The sequence below is a fragment of the Lytechinus pictus genome, chromosome 5 (genome assembly GCF_037042905.1).
Source record: "Lytechinus pictus isolate F3 Inbred chromosome 5, Lp3.0, whole genome shotgun sequence".
Classification (NCBI taxonomy): Eukaryota; Metazoa; Echinodermata; class Echinoidea; order Temnopleuroida; family Toxopneustidae; genus Lytechinus; species Lytechinus pictus.
This window is the reverse complement of record NC_087249.1, coordinates 34,041,444-34,064,633: the sequence shown is the minus strand read 5'-3', so window position 1 is coordinate 34,064,633 and position 23,190 is coordinate 34,041,444. Positions and strand designations below refer to the sequence as shown.

The following is a 23,190-nucleotide window of genomic DNA, read 5'->3' as shown; positions in this document are numbered from 1 at the left end:
TTTATCCAAAAGCGTCATTTCATGTTTTCACTCTAAAAAAAAAAATCAATTTTCGAGGAAAATATATAGTAAACATTTATGATTGAATTAAAGGGCGATCTCACCCTGGCAACTCTATCTAAAACTTTGCTTTATTATAATCATTATTACTTACATTTTAACAAGCCGATGCATTCCAACAAAGATTCCTGGCGGGAACCTTTTTAATTGAGCTGATGATACGTCCCTGAAATTTATCAATTTAAAATTATTGAAACACTATAATGTGAACAAGTACATTAATACCGAAATTTCAAGGAAATATTTTACTGTATTACACACTAAGAAATAAAGGTTCAAAATTGAACCCCGAAAGGTTGATGCAAAATCAGCACCCTATGGGTGAAAATTGAACCCCTGGTTGGGGTTTATTTTTGCACCCTACGGGTTCAAAACTCCACCCCTAAATTTTAAATTGAACCCCTACGGATGCAGTTTTGAACCCGCAGGGTGCAAAAATGAACCCCAACCAGGGGTTCAATTTTTGAACCTTTATTTCTTAGTGTGTACTAGTACATTTCACAAGACTTTAATTGAAAAAATAAAATATCATATATTTATTTATTTTCATTATTTTTTGTTGTTGCTTTTTTATATAAGCAAAAAGGTGAAGAATACAACACACATTCCAAACTTACATTCTTTTAAAAGTAAGGATTAAATTGACCATCATGAAGGTAAAATAGTCTGTACCAATTAATGTGGGTTAAGATCGACTGAAGGTAATTATTCCCCCTCCCCCCCCAAAAAAAATGAAATGGTTAATACGATAGGCCTACCATCATAATTTTGGTCGATTTCGAGCTTTTTCTTTGGGGTGGATGCTAATCACTAATACATTCATTTTGATTAAATAGTGCATTACAATAACCTCTTTTTAAACAATTCAATGCAAAATCCTCAAACCTCCCCACTTTTTGTGAATTCATTGACAAATGAAGATGATTACTTACAATGTTTGCACATTCTCTAGCCCATGGAAAGTACCAGGCTGTAAATCTTTGATCGGCGCTCCGTTTAGATTTCTATTATTCACATAAAAAGAACAAACATTTATCATCAAAACACAATTTCGAGATGGAAATACTTTCATTGATCTCCGGTCAAATAAATAAAATGTAGCCATTTGTTAGCCTGGCGTGATGCTTAGCTTGTTTTCATCTGCACGAATTAATTATCTAGAGCTAAAATATTCAGTTGATATATTTCAACGATACAAAATTAGTCTTAAATTCCTGTTTTTATTAAATGCACTTTGTCGTATTTATATGGAGAAGTATTTTTCCCCAAAAGGAAGCAGAAATGCTAAATAATGCTCGTATAATGGATTTTTTGTTATTTTTAAAATGTGACAGGAAAGAATCTGATGCATAATTTTAAGAGGACCTTTCTTGTGAAAAATATGCAGTAAAAATAAGAGTTTTTGAAAAATTCTAGAGGTGGGGTGGTTTGGGCCATCTCACTTCGTATACGGCGATGTATAATCGTTCATGATATGGCACAACATCACTACTCTGTATGCACAATACTTACAGCATTATTGTCTTAGTAGCTGTATTTATTGTATATTCATTATTCCATCCGCTGGTACAATTGACCCAGAATGGCAACCAATTTGGATCGTTGCATTGTGGCTGGTCTGGGCCAAACCGTCCGTAGTAAGCCGATTCGCCGCAGGAACAGTTCGAATGACACATCAAAGTTTCTAAAAAAAAAAAGTTATGCCTACATGAATATCAAAAAGTATTTCAATCCAATAGTGAATAGAAGTCAGGAAGGGATGTACAAATATATAATTTAGAGTAAGGGCAATTATTTTGACTTTCGTTTTGGGGAGGGGAGAGGTAATTTTATTGTAAAAGCACATCTCCAAAAATTATTTTAAAAGATACTGTCATTATTGAGCAGAATGATAAAAACATTAGAAAATCTCATAATTGAACAAATGAAATAGTAGGAAAACTAACTACTGATATATCTTACAGACCCATGCTTATGCCCCCCCCCCCCTCCCTCGTGCTCGCTCTCCATTTCATTTTTAACCCAGCTAACCAAGCTGCGAACCATGAGAAAAATGACGAGAATCGAAAAAAAAGACCCGCTTCCTGCTCCATCCCACACAAATATCATATACAATGTCTTCCCGAAAATGATTAACGTTTTTGTGTTCCTTCTGCTGGTAATGAAGAATCATACTATAAAATTATAATTACATTATGAAAATATATTATATGTAAAGATTTCATTTACAAAATTTAGCCAACGAACCTGGCATTAAATCACGTTGCTCTGCTGGACCATAGACCTAATAGGTCCATGGCTGGACCAAGGATAAATCAAATTATGAGGCCGTGGTTATAAATGGCGGTCGAGCGATAGGTGACCTTAATTTACATAATAAATGAAATTAGTCACCTAGCGAACGTAACGTTGTACACTCATGTAAGTATATAATGAAGTATAAATCAAACGATAGATAAGTGAAATGATGCACAAGACCAGTTTGACAGTTGCATTGGTTGACCGAAAAAAAAATGACGGTGGGATTAACAAGAATATCAGGAGAGCGTTTCATGAAAGGACTTGTCTAGTCGGGCGTTTTATCTGACAAGTACTGTTTTATCAGACAGTTACTATTGTAACAGTGCCTCTCAGCCAATCAGAATCAATTAAAGTTGTCAGATCTGACAACTTGTCAGACAAAAATGTTGATGAAACGTTCCCTTGGAGTCTTACCGCAATTGTTTTCATCATCTCCTAGTGGGCAATCATTCCAGCCATCACAAACTCGGTTTGATGATAAACACAACTCCTCTACCAACCCCTCACATTGATAGTAGCCTGGCCCACACATCCCGCCAAAAACCTCATCTGTAGAATATTTTGGAAAAAAATACATCTTTATAAAATATATTGACTTTACCTTTATCCAGGGGACTGATGTTTCAGTATCATTCAATTCTTTCTCAATGCAGTCAGTTGAATTAATCTTGTGTTTTCTAAAATAACCTCGGTGATTCATTATGGATTTTATGTCATTTTTGTTCAAACCAGTGCGTTTGCACAACGGCTGCAGGTTAAATGCTGTCGAGAACGTCTTTGTCATCATCGCCCAAAAAAATTAAACATACCAAAACTGTCATGTTTTTCGAAGTCATCCTAGATCCATAAAATTAGAAACACAGACAAAGTAATCAAAACCTGTCTTCTCATCCCTTTATTGTTTCAGGTCATAATCTGATTGGACAATACGAAATGAGCACGTGACTTACCGTAGCAATCTATGTCATCTGAATAATCTGCGCAATCGAAGACGCCATTACACTGAGCGTCGGCTGCGACAAGTTGCATCTGAGATCGGCATGTGTATGTAGGTTTCCCTATCAATGTTCTGAGTTGAGTCAGCGAGTCATCTTCACACGGTGAACAATAATGAACCAAGAAAATTAAACAACATTAGCACTTAGTGTGAAATCTTAACTGACTGAACTACAAACAATGTGAAATTATGTTAATCAAGCATACAATTTTATCCTTGTCCATCGTTATTACATTATTATTTCGTTAAGACTATGATATAATGACTGTATTAGGCTGTATTATTTAATTCCAAATTATTAAACATAATGCAGATATTACATGATTACACTTGGAAGTACTACATTGTAACATCCCCAACTTTAATTAATGTCATTAATACTACTCGTGTCTTGATATGAAATATTAAAAAGAAAATAATATATGGCATAATAATATTATTTGAAAAAAAATGGTAGCATAATCACCACGCAAAGTGCCTAAATGTTATGAATTACAAATTTACATGAAATCATATTATGATAAAGGGGGACGTACCATTGAACACCTTCAAAAGTATAAAGCACTGAAATATTTTATTTACCTTTGATTTCTGAGATGGTATATTCGAGTTCAAAGCCGGTAAACTCTCGTCTGGTATCACTGCAGAACGAAATATTGGTCACCCCAACACCTGCGAAGGCGAACCCCTCGACCCCTCTACGAATACGAGATGTGAAGGGTGCCTGGATGTCGGGGGAGGTATGGTTGATGGTGAGAGTATCCCATAGCTCCTCCAAAACCAATGTCTTGACGACTATCAAAAGCTACATTGTAATGAAATATAGATAACAATATCATCATTACATAAGATACATGCAGACGCAATCTCGATCGCGTGTAGTCGAAATAGACCCCCCCCCCATCATGGCCAGATTAACACTTCTAAAATTTTCATCAAATGACCTCAGTGACCTTTTCCTGGGAAGTTAATGATTAAAGGTCTGTTTGTAAAGGGACTCATTGGAAGGATAATATCTCATAAATTAAATAGGCCTAATGGAAAATTAAAAAAATTGTTATCACAACCGAAAACTGGGTACTTTTGATCAATTTTTGTAATCATGAAAATTTACGTACTATAACTTAACATGAATGCGAACGCGAAGCGGGAGCCGAAAGTAGACTATACTGAGAAGAATTAAAGAGGATATGTATCTCATTGTTCAAATAGGCTTAATGCGAGCGTGAATAGCGAGGTGAAAACGTTTGATATTCAGATCTGGAAAACGGGTCATTTTAAGCGCGTTTTTGTAATACTGAACATGATGCGTATATCATTGAATAAAATAATGAAATATATTTTTGTATATTGACTTCAAAACAGGATATTGTAAGAACAAATTGTTACTCTTCAATGGGATATGAATCTCATCAAACAATGTCAATGTCAAAAAATGAGGTGGGCGTATTTTCTCTCGTAGTATATTCATGCTTTTCTGCGTTAGTTTCAAAACGGACCTAATGTTCACTGACCACTCATTTCTTCTTTTTTTTATAATGTACCTAAATCGGGGATCAGATAGAATTAAAGCACCATCGAATCAACGAGAAAGTGAGATATGTCTTGTCTAATTATGTCAACTTGGACAGATGAAACATGTTATCTTGCCGACTCTACTTCTACAAAGTTGCAATATGACGAGATTCGTCCATGTCCACGTCATACTGACATGCAACTTTTTAAAAGTCAACCTGGCAAAATTAATATCTCGCCTTTTCCGCATCAAGACGTTAGCATATTAAAACATCCGTACAACCCCGAAGTCCTTAAAAAAATTAAACCTGGTATTTGCGTGTGTGTGTATGGTTTATTCGATTGGTTATTTCAATATGTGTGTAATTATATAGGCGTATGTATTTATTTATGTTTTTCATTGGTATTGCGGTAAAAAGGCTGCTTTCAACATAATGAGTTTTTAAATTGCTCAGAGAAGCGTGTGAAATTTCATTTAAAATTACCCCATTGGGATTGGTTGGTTTGCTATCACCTTGAAAGTTGTCATATAATCACTCAGACAAGGGCGATAAAATTTCACAGTGACTGGTCTGAGCGATTATAAACTTTTACACTAAAAGTAAACCAACTCCAATGATGAAAGGAATAAATACATATTTACAAACATCTTTAAATAACCCCTCGAATAAACACACATACACTGTTAGAAAATTCCTTCTTCAAAAAATTTGATGCAGCAGAGTCTTCAGAACAGTGTAATCTTAAAAGCACAGTGTAGAATTAACAAAGAATTGTACTTGGTGTCTGAAATATTACAACAAATTTCCTGTAATAAAACATATTCTATCATTTTTTAACAGACCCGTTCTGTTAAATTGCAGAAAAACTCCCGTTATACAGAATTATTATGTTATTTCATAAAGTCCTATATGTTTTTATCTTTTTACTGTAAAATCATCTGTTTGTAATAACAGTGTACACACAAGCTGCCGAAGACAATAGTAAACAAGCAGGCGTATATGTTTAATAATATAAGTAATTCTTTTGACTTTTACATCCCGATTATTATTTGTTATTACAGGTACCCGTATATTCACATCATCCATTGCCAACACTAGTGATCAAGTCGTATGACTTAACCCTGATCGTCTCATATTAAATTTCAAGAATATGTTTTCATATATTTTACGATTTACGTGGACTGTTGAGAAGTGTACAGTTGGATGAAACCCTACAAATTGTACTTTGATATTACAAGAAGAGTATTGGTATGTGAATCTATTTTATAGATATGATAAATCTTGTGGATCCTTAGTTAATGATGGTGAACCGCGGTACTTTAAGTATAATTATTATTAAAAAATATGAAAATGCGCAAGATATAATGGAAAGTGCATATTCTGCAGGTACTGTAATGAAATATTCGATTGTTGTTGTCGGTAAGATTACACAAGAAAATATACCCATTTCCTCGTCTCATTTTCATGACTATTTATTCAACCGTGTACCAACTTCCCATACTGAAATACTTAATGTTTTCTCATCCATGAAATCGATCAGAGAGGTTACACTACAGTACAGTGTTTCACCAGTTATTTAATATATATAAGGCGTCAAGTGGTGGTCGATGGTGTCAAATCCAATTTAAGTTATATATCTTGTGGAATTCCTCAGGGGTCTGTGTTAGGCCCCCTCCTCTTTTTTTTTTTAAAATATAAATGATATAATTAATCGCTATTCAGTTTTACGCTTTTCATTATTTACTGATGATACCACTGTTACACTTCCTCAGAACAAAATTAACGATATGTCATCAGCAAATAATGAATTGGATAAACTACATAAATTGTTTGTTTGTAATATACTGTTCTTGAATTTTGATAAGACCAAGTATTTTTCTGAGGAAGAGACAGGACGGTTTCTTTAAATATTACAAATTTTATCATTGGTGGAAATATACTCTAAAGTTGATAATATCAAATTTTTAGGTGTCTGTTTAAATGAATATTTATCTTGGAAACCCCATCCCAACTCAGTTTGTACTAAAGTATCAAGATCTATTGGGGTTCTCTGCAGACTTAGACCTTTTATGCCTCAGACTATTTTGACTAATATACTTTATATAACAGTATTGTTCTTCCACACTTAAACTATTGTAATATTGTCTGAGGTCACACAATTAAAACCCACTTAGATAAGTTATGCATTCTACTAATGAAAGCAATCCGAATTACATGTATTTAATGCTGTCATTCCAAATTGCTATTTACCCAATTAAAAATTTTACCATTAAAAGACTTAATATCACTTAATTCTCTTGCTTTCATATACAAGTTCCATACTAAAATTTTACCTCCTACCTTAAAAGATATTTTGGTCCCAAATTCATCAATTCATACTTACAATACTCGTCAGAGTGATCTCATTCGCCTCTCTCAACTTCGAACTTCTGTTGTTTCTAATTCTTTTAAAATGAATTACTCCAAATTATGGAATAAACTTCCCAATGACATAAAAAACAGCTCTACTTTTCTAGATTTAAAACAGTTATGCAGGGCGTGTTAACCTCTTAACCTCCCTAAATTACTAATGTACTTTTTGTCTGCATGAGTGTGTTTTATTTATAGATAGTTATGTATATTTTTTTATTATTGTTGATAATGTTGTTACCTGGTGGCCTTGCTTCCCGGGGACACCTTGCCATCACTGTATTTTCCCATAATTTTGTTGTCAATTTGTTTGTATTGTTTTTGTATTTGATGGTTAAACAATAAATTGAATAATTGAATTGCCTCATATCACTAACTTCAACCATTAAGACCTTTGCTAAGAAGCCTTTACTTGAATTAAAACAAACAATCCCAATTTTCACAACTTGTGAAACAACTTGGGTAAGCATGCAACAATAAGGCTGACAAAGAAAACGTATATATCGAAATCACTATTTCTAGCAGGGGTAACATTCACGAAAGCATTTTTAATTCATTTATCGATTCATTCGCTCATCTTAAAACTCATGTATTGATATTATCTGTTGAAAGATCTTTTCACACACTTGTCAATTTTATGACTTGATTTAATCATCATTCATTCATATGTATTTCATCCACACTGACTGACCTGTTTTCTTGAAGTAGTGGCAATCGTCCAACTCTCACAGCTATCGGAAGGATAAGGGTTTGGAAAATTCGGCGATCTTATCACGGTTCCATTCAGTCCGCATGAACTTTGAATACCTATATAGCAGAGATCAAGGGAATGTATAACAAGAAGAAAAAAAATCAAATAAATTCTCAATGTGTATTATTTATTTGGTTATCACGATTTGATCCACCTCCCCATTATATCAGTTCTGTTATTTAAATTTGGCTTTTACTCCTAATTCTAGGTTTACATTATTCAAAACTTCACATTCACAAGGATATTTCGAGGAGGGGGAAGAGGAGGGGGGGGGGGTGTTCTAAATTTGAGAGGATAAAAATTTATTGGCAGTGGGTACTGAAGGTCGTTTAAATCACAAGCGGTACATAACTTCATGTATTTTATACCAAGGTTGGATTCCACACATGTGCTCTATTATTGAATTAACCTGAAAATTGAAAGCAATATCGTGCAAACATTAATTTCTTTGTTGATAAAAAGAACTTTCAGTTGACCAATCAAATATTACGATACTCTTGAATATTATTCCATAGCACCACTATATAGGAAGAGCAAAGTTACTCAAACAGCGATTAATTCGTATCATTTCAATTAAGTTTTCATATCAAGTAAATGTCAACCACAAATTGTGACTATATTGCTTCTACCACTTCTAGTCGTGATACTTTTACTACTACTATACTACTACTATATATGCAACTACTTTTACATATATATATATACATATAACGATATTACGTTCCGCGTGTTGGACATAGAAGATATTAATGAGGCAAAGTGGTAATGCATTGTACTTTGTTCCAACAGTTTATTTTGAATTCCAAATATATATATATATTACGACGAGGACTTTCAATGTTACTTCAACTAGGCCTATACTTCTGTTTGCTGATAGTAATAGAATAGGATCACTGCAGAGCGTCTATTGTGTATTCCAATAAGTAACCTGTACCACTGAAACCCCTTAACCTACGCTCATCATGTATAGGCCTATAATGTAAATATACTTACTTGTCATGAGGAATAATGTAGAAAATAACAATTGTACCGTCCTGTCCATCTTACTGTTCTGACTTATGTCCCTGATGTTTATGAAACATTAAGAGATGTCAAAGCAAGAATCGCTGTCCAAGTTACCAAGTAAACCACAAATCGATGAAACATGAGGTTTCCTTTCGCCGAAGATACTGTTAACTGTCATTCTGTGTAGACATCTATTCGTAAGATACATGTAAATCGATTTGATCTTCTTGCTGGTACAAAATTAAAACAAAATTGACTGGGTCATCGTCCGGGTGCCATCTTCGCGTTGTTAGTCGGATAAATTAGAGCATACTGGAGCTATAAAACACAGAGCGTTCCAGTAGAGAAGGTCCTTGGCATATCCAAAGACTTGCCTGGGGTAAGATCAGTTCATTTATGTCGGTCGCTAAAAGTTATTGGAGTATACATTGTCAATGCAAAACAACACGCATGCGACAAATACTATAGGGACTATTTGTTCGTAGGCAAACAACGCTTTCACTTGTTTCCTGATTACATAAGCGATATCATAGTGACCAAAGAAGTTTCGTCCTCCAGGCACAATAAAAAATTTATTCCAAAAAAAATTAAAAACGAATTTTCTGGACATATTATTCCGGGTTAAGAAAAAAGTTTTGGAGAAAACAAAGTGATATTCCTTAAATTTAAAAATTTCCACTACAAAAACAATTTTTCTAACAAAATTTCGCTTGATATGTTTATCCCAGGATAAAAAACCTCTTTGTACAAAGCAAACTGATATTCCTTACGTTTAAAGGGGAATCAAGCCTTGGTCATAAACTGTTGCGTTGGAAAGGAGCAAAATAAATGAAACAGAATGGTGAAAGTTTGAAAGAAATCGGACTAGCAATATAAGAAAGTTATGACAAGGGACAAGGACAACTTTCCCATATATAGGCCATGTACTTACTTATCAGGGATTTGTGGTTTTCTCCTATTCCCCGGTGCAGTAATCTAAATATAACCCAAATAGTATATTGTTTTATATCCTCATAAAAGAAAAATATAATTTGAAGTAAAACCTTTGAAAAAAATGACATTTTAGCCATTTTATGTATTTGAGTACTTGGATGAGCAGTCCTTGCCTTACATCACTATGACATCACATATGTGGCCAATTTGAAGTCTCCATGGGTAGAGTGATGACCTAAATTTACAACTTTTAAAAATTCATAACTTTCTTATTGTTTGTCCGATATTGCTCAAACTTTCACTTATCAACTTGTCTGATTTTTCTTTTTCCTCTACCAACCAAGTTTTTCTTTGGGTTGGATTCCCCTTTAAACATTTCCAGTACACAAAAAAAGAATTTTCCAAAAGGTGGACATAATTATTTCTGATTTCATAAAATCCTTTTTGGACAAAACACAGTGATTTTCCTAAAACAACTCCTGAGCAGGAATTCATCGAGATTGTATACTTATGAAGGCAAACAAGACTTTTGGTTAGGGTGCTTTTACCAAGACCAAGGGTGACAAAAGGATTATAAATTGCCTTTCCGATCCTTCCCATTGGAAATAAAATCCTATACCAGTAAGGGAGAAAAATTATGACATTGATGTGAACATGTAGTAACTACGACTCAATACCTTAATTATCTGCATTCTTGTAAATTATCGAAGGGGTAGTTTACAGGGAAAAGTTGTTTCCCTCATATTATAAAAGTCAATAATCTTTGCTAATTAACATCATCGATTTGGATAAAGGCAAAGTATGATATAAATCATGCAATATGTCCATTTACATTGATAGAATTAGTTTGATAACTCTTTTCACACTACCGGGTTGTTCCAAACTTTTAATTGACTTCTCGAAAGCGTTAAATTTGACTACGAAATAAAACTTTCTAATCACAATATGAGAGGGAATACATTTCAGAAGGTTTATGAGCCGCTTTACTGATATAGAGTTCACTTTGAAAACCGTAAATGAATCAAATTTTAACTAATCCAGTTATCTGTGCGGTTCCACAATGTAGCACCCTTGGCCCTCGGTTATTTATTTGAATGATATGAAAATCCATGTAAGCCATATAATCTCTTATTATCATCTCTTTGCTGATGACTTTGATATTTTCTACAGATATCATGATCCAGATTAGCTTGTGAACATCATGGGCGCCGAATTAAAGGTAACAAAATTGATCTAAGCTAATTAATAAAAACTTCCACCCCTTCGTCTCAATTTTCCATTTCTTTCTTCCCCTTTATTTATTTCTGCCTTTCGTTCTTCTCTCATCTTTTTTTTTTGCCGGTCTGAAATAATAACATTATGGAGCTTTTATATAGTTTCTAAGCGCTTTACAACTTAAATTGAAGGCAAACAAAACCAGTACAATATAATAAATTTAAATAGAAACAAAGTATGAATTATAAGTGTACAACATTAAGAGGCAATTAAATATCAAACATATAACAACAAATCAATAAATGAAATAGCAAGATTATAACAGATAATTGGTCATTGCAACATCTTACTTGTTTTGTTGAGGAGAAAGGTTTTTAGTCGATTTTTTAATATATCAACTGTGGGAGAATTCTGAATGTGGGCAGGGAGATTATTCCAGAGAGCAGGGGCACACACCGAGAAAGCACGAAAACCTTTGTCTTATTGATTCCCCTCCTTTTCTACTTCTCTTTTTCCCCCTCATATTTCTTCTTGTTATATCTCTTATCCTCCTTCCTATTCCTATGTGTCTTAATTTGTACATCATTTTTATACTGTAAATAATCCAACTGTCATTTATGAATAAATGAATAAATAAGTAATGTCCACTCCAGGGGCGGATCCAGGATTTTCCAAAGGGGGGGGGGCACATTTTTCCGAGGAAAAATTTGACAAGCAAAAAAAAAGGGTTTTCAACCAAAAAATTAGATTTCGTCCAAGGAAAAATCTAACAAGCAAAAAAAAGGTCTTCATTTTCAAAAGGGAGGAGGGGGCACATTTCTGTTTCCATGGCATTTTACATTACAAATTTTGCCCCCCCCCCCGATCCGCCAATGGTCCACTCCTTCTCTCCTAAAATAACATGCGTTCTGGTTACTTATTGCCACATCTGCCACCTGAAATCTTACATAGTGTCACTGCCATTACTTCCCTTTCTGTTACTTTCATCTCTATCTTCTCACCCAACTACTCTCTTTAAGTTTGATCTTTTACCCCATCTCACCTGATTCATTTCTTTAATGGTTAATTTGATGAAATCAATATCATTTCATTTAATCATACATTCTGGAATCTAATTAGATAGATGTCTACTAAAAATGCATATCTGTAAAACATGGATGTATTAACAATCATTGGCGGCGGAAGCCAACAATTTTAGGGGGGGACCACAAAATTTTTTTGACAAGCAAAAAAAAAAAAAAAAGGGTCATCAACAACAAATTTTAGGGGGAACGCTGGGAAAAAAAAAAAAAAAAAAAAAAAAAAAAAAAAAAAGTTATCACCAAAAAATTTAGGGGGGACCGTCCCCCCCCCCCGCTTCCGCCGCCTATGTTAACAATCACTTCTTGACAAGGATACATGCAACTCATATCCCATAATATAAGGTCCAAAATCGGTAAATGTTCAATTAAAAAATTATCAAACTGGTTTAATTTGCTTGCACTTCAATATGACAAAGATATACATAAAAATGGACATCAATGCAGCATTGTTTCAATTTAATTGAATTATTCAAAATATTGACAGTCATGATATGATTACCAAAGCATACTAACATTTAATACATTGATTATCAGGGATATTAATCAATATTATCCGATAAAATATATCAATTATACATTACATCAGATTTGCACTATGGATAATCATAAAAACATATCTAACAATTGAACATGAAAATTGTCATGTTAACTACCATTCCCAAATGGCAATTTATGTGATCATATAGATAGATACTATCAATATATTATATACTTTTTTTCTTTTTTTTTTCATAATCACAGAGCTAACTGACATCAATAAGTTAACTAATGTACATTTTAAAACCAAACAACATGAAAATATCACAATAAAAATAGTTAAAATTCTTAAATGTATCCTTCTATCATATTATCACTTTAAAATAATTTCTGATAAAATAGAATGAACATTTTCAAGACACAGATCCTTAGAAACTTACTTAAATTTAATAACATAGTGGAATATTGAGTGAATAAGATAAACAATGATCATGAGATATTTAGTTTGAAAGATTTACCTCTGTGTTTTTTTGTTATATGTTTAAGCTGTGGATTGAAAGATACAGAGATTAGTACTGATTCAAACCAGGACCCATCGATTACAAGGTATGAGTGATAATATACAGACTTCAGAATTATGCTTTAATATTCACTGCTTTACTTGTTGCCTTAATCCACAAAAGCAGCTTCCTTGGGGCTAGATTTTTAAAGTTACAATCCAGTACGGCCCCATGTACTGTTAATTTTGTACTTCGGGTACCTTTCCTTTGCCCCAATGCCGTGCGAGTGGCAGCGCACAACAAACTCCATACAGCTTATGGATATTGATGGGTGAGACAGCATAAAACTATATGTACCAATAATTTGAAACTCGATATTTGCCAAAACCTTATGTAAAAAAACAATCAAATAATCTCTACATGTCAAAGAAAATATCTGAGGGATTAAATTAATTTCCTTGTATGTCTGTAATAGAACGAGTGAAAAAATATTGAAACAAGGAATAATAATTCAACTATTAAATCATTCACAAATAGTACATTAGCATAAAGCTATATATTATTTTCAAATAAGACCTTTCCAAACAGACCTTGCTATTATACATAATTCTATTCAAATTATCCACTTCTTCCATAAACAGCTACAAAGTCCTAAAATTCAAACACATTATACAATTCAAATATGAAGTATACAAAATTGCATGATAACACTACAAAGACAGTAATAAAAAGAACAAAATTTAACTTGATTTGAATTCATTTCAATGTTAACCCTGACTAGGCAGGTCTACTTTAGAACTCGTGCACCCTAAGAAGAGGGTAGGGACACCCATCCTGACCTAGTTAGTGTTAACACTATGCAATGGCATATAAAGGCTATGGCACATTGAAAAATCACATGATCATTACAAAATCAACGCTCAAGTGGCAGAGATTTGTGAAATTTGAAAGACAAGATCATTTAACATACTTAAAGATAACATATATTCATCATAAACCCATTTCTGTTCATATTCTATTAAGAATATATGAAGATATGTAAGTAAGCCTAATAAGTACTGATGCAACAATACCTATATATTGCAGACTGTTTCACATACAGACAATGTGTACTTAATCCCATTCATGCTCCTCAGGCGAGACACTGTCCAAAATGAACCTTCAAGATGTAATATTAACTTATTAAAACAATTCTATTACGTACAAAATGTAGATATTATGCTCCAGAATAAAGATTGCATCAAAGGCACATGATTATGCATGAGGAATTACTTTTCATGCCACTTTGAGTGTAAGACAAAATTCTATACAGATGGGATTTTCTGCTCATACACAGAAGGGTTAAAGAAATGCATATGCATTGGTGTGCATATTATGTGCTTTACATAATTTGCAATCTTGTTGACAGAATTGTATGCATCCCTGGAGCATAATAATCTTACTTATGTCATGATAAGTCATATTGCACACAACAAGGATTTAAATGTGATTCTAGTGTAACATAATCATTTATGACACTACAATCGTTATACCTGACTGATTGTGGTTTTGCAAGAAATAATACATGCAGGAAATTCACTCCTCATGAATAAAATGGTTTCAAACATCAAATAAATTGAAAATAAGTCAATATCTTTTTCTTTGGTGTGTGCAATGCTTCTTGATAAAGAGTGTATTTCAAATTACGTTAAAGGACAAGTCCACCCCAACAAAAAATTTATTTGAATAAAAAGAGAAAAATCCAACAAGCGTAACACTGAAAATTTCATCAAAATCGGATGTAAAATAAGAAAGTTATGACATTTTAAAATTTCACTTAATTTCACAAAACAGTTATATGCACATCCTGGTCAGTATGCAAATGAGGAGACTGATGACGTCATCCACTCACTATTTCTTTTGTATTTTATTATATGAAATATGAAATATTCTCATTTTCTCTTCATTGTCAAGTGAAAAATTGATTAATTCCTCCCTATTAGCATTGTTTAATACTATATGGTTCAGTCAAGTCGGTCCCTATGGTCAAATCTGTAAAAAATGAAATATTGTATAATTCAAACAATAGAAAACAAAAGAAATAGTGAGTGATAGACATCATCGACTGACTCATTTGCATGTCACTGAGTTGTGCATATCACTGTTTTGTGAAAAATAAGCGAAACTTTAAAATGTCATAACTTTCTTATTTTACATCCGATTTTGATAAAATTTTCAGTGTTATGCTAGTTTGATTTTTCTCTATTTATTCAAATCAACATTTTTGGGGGGTGGACTTGTCCGTTAATTCTCATCCATCATGATAGTTTACCAGGGGAAGCATGGTTGAGGGCAGTATTGCAGATAGGTGTCCAACGTTCCGTTTCTTACATGCATCATCGCTGTGTAGGTTGTTAACTGTGGATAAATAAATATATTAATTTGTTTTATGAGAAAGCATGTATGATACAATTATAGGAAATTTTTATTATAGTTTCCTCCTTTATTCGAAATGTTCAGTGTACTTCTCTTTTTTGGCCGGCTATTCCTTTATGGTACAATTCTGATGTAAAAATTGGTGGAAAAGGTATATTCTTAAAGGAATGGTGGGACAAAGGCATTAGATTTATTAACGATTTATTAGATGAAAATGGAAAACTTCTGGAAAGAGAAGAGTGTGAAAAAAGATTTTCAATCAAAATTCAGTTTCTTCATTATTATGTCTTATGTCAGATTATTAAATGTAAGTATAAAGCTCAGTTGAATACGTGTAATATGAAATCTAATGAACCATTTGCCCTGCTTATATCTCTCATTTACTGAAGGACAAAAAAGGATGTAGACATGTATATTATATCATGTTAAAAGAAAATGATGATAACTTGACTAAATTGTGTAATAGATGGTTTGTCAATGGCATTTCGATGGACACCAGAGATATGAAAAATTATTTTAAAACGATGTTTCGATGTACAACTAATACTACAATGAGGTACTTTCAGTACCGACTGCTAAATAAGATATTATATTTGAATAAGGATCTTGTAAAGATGAAAATAACTGCAGATGCAAAATGCTCTTTTTGTGGAAGGGAAGAACAAAACGCTTTACATTTTTTTTATCAATGTCATGTGGTAAATCTTATCTGGGTACGATTTACAGACTGGTTATACAGTTTAACAAGCTTTAGAATAAATCTTTCTGCTGTACATGTTTTGCTTGGTTTCACAGAAAAAAGAAACGATGCTTTAAATTGTTTAATAATTTGGACGAAACAACAAGTATACTCTGCTCGTGTGGAAAAGACCATACCTAATTTTGAGAAAATTAAACAATATATAAGAAAATGTTACAAAAATGAGAGGCAAATCGGTATTATGGAAAACAAAACACATAAATTTGATAAAAAATTTGTAAATTTCGAAAGAATTCTTGTCATTTTGTAATAAGATTTCCGGACCTTTATATGTATTTCTGTTTAATGTAAACATATTTTCATGATGAATGTGCAGTGTGTTTCGGGTGAGAGGTGATCAATTATTGTTGGAGTGGCCTTGTTCGGTGCTCATTTGTTCTTTGCTGCTGCAAGTGTCTGCGGCGGAACGGATGGGTGTAGGACATGGCCACTCTAGTATCGGTTGCCTTTTGCTTAAAACGCCCTGTAGGCCTATACTTTGTACAAAATTATGCTATGTGTGTATGATATGTTATGTCATTTATATCATTGTTAAAATGTTTATGCAAATATATGCCCTATCGGAGGGAAATAAAAAAAGCTTGAAAAGAAAAAAAAAAATGTATGATACAATTAGGTAGAAAGGTGAAGGAGGTGAATGATCCAAGATAATGTATTCTGATGAAAAATGATATGTGTAGACCTGTATCTGATGTGAATAACAGCATAGAGCAATGCCCATACTGATTGATAAACAGACTTTGACCTAATGGCATAAAGTTTGTGTACAACAATTTACAGTAGAGTGGCCTGTAGTGCAGTTACAAGCAAAAAATGCAATTTGTATTTGGGTCATGAAATATTGAAATACATGAATATTCTATGTAAACTATTCCCTAATTTTAAAGTGAATTTACCCTCTTAAACAAATTTTCCATGATGATCGAGATTAGAGTTAAGTAACCAGTAATGCACATTTTGGTCCAAAATACTATTGATGATATAGAGCAAGGACCCATATTATTAAAGTGAATATGAAATACAACATAATGATCTAATCTAATGCTAATGTAAATGTAAATAAATGATTATGCATATAAGTGCCAGAATTGATATTAAATATCAAATTACTATTGATTGACACAAAGCTACTCCTAGAGTGATGTATGACTTTAAAAAAGACTGAAATATGAAAGGCCAATGTTGAGGCCCACTTTGTCATGAAGTTACAATATTAAATATTGAATTAGGGTAAAGCCTAGATTCTTACTAGAAAATATTTTATGTCTTATGGACAATACAGTAATCTGAATCTGTATTCATATTAATAGTACATATATCAGCTAACATTTTGACATATCAACCGTAGTTGGTACACTTAAAGTCATTCAGAAAGTCACTTGCCATATACCACTATTGTAAAAAAAAACACTTCATGAAACACCCTGGGAATTTGTAGAATAAAATGTAATGATATGCAACTTTAAAGATTAAATATGGTACTTACAAGATTTCTGACAGGTTTGGTGGAAAGTACATTGAAAATTCCTTTTATTCCCACATTCTGTGAAATAAAAATGACACAAATATTAGAGCATAGTTGAAACTCCCCACACCCTCCCCCATAACAATATAAAACATGAAAACAAGTAGATTTTCTGATAGAATATGCAATTCTTGGTTTTAAAAAATGCCTAACCTGATGGAATAATAAAGGAATTCCATAACCATCCTGTGTCATGTGATACACTAGTCTTCACTTATTTTAGTGTAATTGTCAATTAAAAAAAATACAGGATATAGTGATTTCTCTGATAAAATTACACTTTAACTCTTTTCAAAATTTATATCTCAAACATTTAAAGCGAATATCTTAATGTTTCATCCTGTATAAGCTTACACGTACAAGTCATTTCTCATAATTTAACATCTAAATCTAAAAGTGACGCACTTGCTTTCTCAAGATTATTCGAAGAGTTATACAACAATAAAAGTATTGAAGAGACCAATGAATGAAAATTAATAATGGATCTTTAAAGGGATGGTCCGGGCTGAAAATATTTAGATCTTAATACATAGAGTAGAATTCACTGAGCAAAATGCCAAAAATTTCATCAAAATCGGATAACAAATAATAAATTTTTTAAGTTTAAAGTTTAGCAATATTTTGTAAAAACAGCCATCATGAATATTCATTAGGTGAGCTGTTGATGTCACATCCCCACTTTCCGTTTTCTTATGTTATTACATAAAATCATATTTTTTTCATTATTTCATACTTGTGTGAATAATATGTCTCCCTTATAATGTCTCCCTTAAAATAAGTTGCAGCAATAAATATCTAGTGCACTAAATCAGTTGTCAATCCAATTTTTCTAGTTCTTGAGGAAAAAATTTGAATAAACCTAATTTCATATAATAAAATACAAAAGAACAAGTGGGGATGTGACATCATCAGCCCCCTAATGAATATTCATGACGACTGTTTTTTCACAAAATATTGCTAACTTTTAAAATTCAATAACTTTGTTATTTGTTACCCAATTTTGATGAAATTTTCGGCATTTTGCTCAGTGAATTCTAATCTTTTTATTAAGCTATAAATACTTTCAGCCCGGACCATCCCTTTAAGTCTTCCTTGGCAAATGCTCATCAATATCAAGACAGTGTATAAAAGAATAGTCAATCCATATTCTCTTCACATTTGCAATGACTGTATATCCGGATTTTAATTGCTGAATAACTGATGCTAGTGGAGCCAATTTAATGCTTGCATCTTCACATAATAATAATATAGGATTTGTATAGCTCACGTATCCACCTTGCTAGGTGCTCAAGGTGCTCCTATATTATCCCGGCTAAGCTGGTCTACCGATTCTGGTGCGCACAGATTTTTGAGGAATTACTTCCTGCCGGTACCCATTTACCTCACCTTGGTCAAGTGCAGCACAGTGTGGATAAATTTTTTACGAAAGGAAAACACGCCATGGCTAGGATTCAAACCCATGACCCTCTGTTTGAAAGGCGAGAGTCAGAACCACTAGACCATGACGCACCCACAAAGCCTGGTATTGGCCACTCTCTCAAAACATCAATCCAAACAACACTTTAGATATCTCTGTATGGTCCCGACGGCTTTAAATTTATCAAGTTGTTATTAAGCAAATAATCACCATTGTGCAAAGTTTGACTGCTAGCGCGTATGTACAATGCACATCTAGATCTTGCACGATTGTCCATGCATGTGATGGAGAATGATGGACCAAAAGAAATTGAAGGGCAATGACCTCTCCATTTTGCGTGTCTCAGACAAATTTATAATGCGTTATGACCCTATGGGCTGAAGTGATCAGTGAAACACGTAAGTTCCATTCCTACAAGTGACAATTGATGGGGAAACTATCCTCTATCATGTAACTGACTTTTGACCAATCCAATTGCAAAATTTTTAGTATGCGGAATATAAATGAATATCATTGAATATCTGGCCCTTCTACTAAAAAATGTTCTCAAGATGTACATGTAAATTTTTTTTAAATTATTTTTTTTTTACTTTTAATACCGGTACCCTGTATGTCGCAATGAAATTAACATGCCATAAGGTGCTTTATGTTCTCATTTATTATAAAGACAAACAATAAACTGAACTGAAAGTAAACTTATGGTAAGAAATATAATAATCTTACTGCTTGACTCATTGTGTTCATGCATTTTGTGGCTGGTGCTCTTCTGTCATCAAAGAAAGGTGGGTTCTTCCAGTTGTCATAATTTGTTTCCACAAGATACCACGTGCCATGAGCAGGGTCCAACCTATCAGTAAAAAAAGAGATATATACATGTAACTTCATATAAGTACAAAGATCTGAGCCATGTTTCATGAAACTTTTTTTTTTTAATTACGTAGGATAGAAATCTATGGAATATTTGCTCTTGACCAATCAAATCACAGGATTTTAGTAGCTAAATGACAATAGCTTGCACTTGCCTTTGATAACAAGTTTTATGAAACTTGACTGTGTAGTGAGAATCTTGATTACTTTGAAAATATTCTAGCATAAATACAAGAAAATTAACAAATGTGTCTTTTCATGAGATGCATAAAAATTCATTAAGTAGGATACTATCATGAATGAAACTTACAGCCAGTTAAAAAAAAAAACAGTTTTCTCATTCTGCCATCTACAGTTACAAAAAACCCTAAAGTATTGAGAAATCATAATAATAGGAATAACATATCAATTTCAACTCTAGATGGGGGAAATATTCTCTTCAGTATCTTTACATTTTGACATTATCTGCCTTTGTGCCAATAGATCTTGTAATGATAGCGCCCTCTCCAGATGAGTTTCCACCAAGAATGATGTAACCAGGAGCAAGCAAATCAACTGATGTCAGGTATTGCAGGGTTGAATTAAAGCTGTTCAATTAAAATGAGTGGTAACACATGAATCAATAGTTCATTTTATTATAGGGTCTAAACTGGATATTTGAGAAGCAAGTCCATCAGTAAACATGAATTTATTTTGTTGATGATGACAGATCTACTAAAGCCTAAAAAAGTAATAATGCAGTGACAACTGTTGTATACATTTAGCAGTAAATAAAATGAATCAGCATATAAATGATTTTAGTTTCACTTTCACATCAAGCAATGATCATGCACAGAAGTGATCACTTTTACAATGATGGACTTTTAGAGATTATGAAACTGAAAGCAATGACATAAAACATTTCACCTCATGTAATAAATAAAAGGGTTTGTTATTCAGGGATTTCAAGAAAAAGAGGACGAAACAAATTCAACAGTTATCCTTCAAAGTATGAACCATAGTCAATATTATTTATACCAAAATATTCTAAATCAAACTAAATAACATAGTTATTGGAATTCTCATATTCTTATTCTAATGAATATATTTTCCTGCTGCATGAACAGATCAACTTGTAACTTACTCTGTTGCCTTGACGACTGCATCCCGGAGCACGAACCCCATCCACTGACCATCACGCTGACCAATGATCCACTCAATAATACCAATGAAACCTCCGTCAAGCTGGAATCTCTCATTCATGGACAGTGACAGAACACCCTAAGAAAGGAGAGGAAAAAATGCACATTAATAATGGTTTATTGTTATAGTACATGTAATATGAATATGTGCTTGCTATAGTATGGCAATATTGCCAATTAATGTCAATGTTTGCTTAAAGTACTGGTGTTCATATATTTCCTATCAATAAGGCATCAAATGTCGCTTATAAGAATTAGTACTTACAACAGCAAAAGCAGCAGGAAAAAAGAAAAATACTGGACAATCTTTTTTTTCTAAATGAGATACTGTTGACAATGTTGAGATCCATCTTAAAACTTTCATCATCAAACATAAACTGAGTTTCAAAAGAAACTTATCAAACTTCACAAGCACACTACACAAATTCCACTCAGTCAAAATGAACAAAATTTTGACACAGGCTAGCTTCAATAATCTTTACTAAGCACATGTCAATAATTAAGAGATTGGTTTAATAATAAAGAGGCTGTAGCCCCTCAAATCAATTGGTTCCGGAGCCAAAGTCACAAAGTCTTAATTTCAGTCTCAACCAGATGGTTATTCTTTGCTTGATTGCTGTTGACATGATTGAGTCCATTCATGCATTATGTTTTTTTTTAATCTCAATAGGTGTGTTTTAAATGTTAATTTTAACTTCCTGTAACTTCTTAGTTATTAAGGCAATCAATTAAAAATGCCAATGGTCATACTGCAAACTTTTAGAAACAGGTAAGTTTGTTTAATCCCATCTCATTTTCATTGGTCTTCTTTTTGCCATTTTATGACTTTGGATTCTGGAACCAATTAATTTGAGGTGCTACAACCTCTTTGTTATTAAACCAATCTTTAATTATTGACATGTGCTAAGTAAATATTATTGAAGCCAGCCTGTGTCAATTGAGCGGAATTTGTGTAGCGCGCTTGTGAAGTTTGATAAGTTTCTTTTGGAACCCTGTTTATTTCCATTGTTAACAGGAGGAAGTATGACAAGCCATCTTAGTTATATTTATATATTCTAGACCTGATTTCTATTATATTATTTGCCTTATAAATATATGGTATATCATTATTATTATTATTATTATTATCATCATCATCATCATCATTTATTATTATTAGTATAATTATTATTATTATCATTTATGACACCTAGATAGATCCTTCATTGGTTGTTTGATATCGATAATTAAACCCATTTTACAATGTCGTCACCATCTGTGCAATTTTAGATCCATTTTCATCGTGCAATTTTGGATCCATACAATTTTTGTCAATTGCACGCGTGCACCAAAACCCCAGGCACCAAAAGTAAAAACACTTGTTTGCGGCGCACGTATTATATGTATGAAAACAATTAACAGACTAACTCACACTGCACGTGCATACTTTGCATCAAAATTCATAAATTTTAAATTGACAAGGATCTATTTTTAATGATAATAATGTTTTTATTCAGAGAAAGATAAAATGAATGAACGAGGCGTAGCCGAGTTGAATGGATCATTTCATCTTTCACCTCATTGCACTCATAAACATTAAATACTTGCACATTAATCTAGAGGTAATATGTCCAGTACACTGCATAAATAACTTTCCTATATTCAGTGAACATTGCATTTTTCTGCTAATAGAAAGTATCCTAGTTCACTAATTGTTTCGAATATACTCTTGCTCAATTCAACAGAGAAATACTGACTGTATTTTTGCTCACAGACATAAGAATTAAGTATATTTTAAA

General features: G+C 32.9%; 2 protein-coding genes and 1 long non-coding RNA gene across 5 annotated transcripts in view; 1 reads left to right on the top strand and 2 right to left on the bottom strand.

Annotated features, from left to right (window-relative positions):
* LOC129262053 (G-protein coupled receptor GRL101-like) overlaps positions 1–9,814 on the bottom strand; it is a 19,363-nt gene extending 9,549 nt beyond the window's left edge. The window contains exons 1-8 of one of the 2 annotated variants that reach the window (XM_054900092.2): positions 9,029–9,814; positions 7,976–8,091; positions 3,941–4,163; positions 3,312–3,452; positions 2,776–2,910; positions 1,573–1,744; positions 993–1,064; positions 155–226 (exon numbers count right to left, since the gene is read on the bottom strand). In XM_054900092.2, coding sequence (XP_054756067.2) covers positions 155–226; positions 993–1,064; positions 1,573–1,744; positions 2,776–2,910; positions 3,312–3,452; positions 3,941–4,163; positions 7,976–8,091; positions 9,029–9,077 — 980 coding nt within the window. In that variant the 5' untranslated portion in view covers positions 9,078–9,814. The remainder of the gene's footprint in view (positions 1–154; positions 227–992; positions 1,065–1,572; positions 1,745–2,775; positions 2,911–3,311; positions 3,453–3,940; positions 4,164–7,975; positions 8,092–9,028) is intronic. The other variant, XM_064100303.1, reaches the window with a different exon arrangement.
* LOC135154287 (uncharacterized) lies at positions 9,334–20,796 on the top strand. Its single transcript, XR_010293738.1, has 3 exons — positions 9,334–9,419; positions 11,144–11,192; positions 20,715–20,796. It is a non-coding gene; the product is annotated as an uncharacterized LOC135154287 (long non-coding RNA).
* The window catches only part of LOC129262054 (acid ceramidase-like), a 24,852-nt gene continuing 14,292 nt past the window's right edge, over positions 12,631–23,190 (bottom strand). The window contains exons 8-13 of one of the 2 annotated variants that reach the window (XR_010293737.1): positions 21,355–21,491; positions 20,684–20,818; positions 20,088–20,211; positions 17,909–17,965; positions 14,690–15,644; positions 12,631–14,468 (exon numbers count right to left, since the gene is read on the bottom strand). Coding sequence is in view for 1 of the 2 variants with exons in the window: in XM_064100304.1 (XP_063956374.1) it covers positions 15,555–15,644; positions 17,909–17,965; positions 20,088–20,211; positions 20,684–20,818; positions 21,355–21,491 (543 nt within the window). In the remaining variant the exon portion in view is untranslated. Of the gene's footprint in view, positions 15,645–17,908; positions 17,966–20,087; positions 20,212–20,683; positions 20,819–21,354; positions 21,492–23,190 lie in introns of both variants that reach the window. The other variant, XM_064100304.1, reaches the window with a different exon arrangement.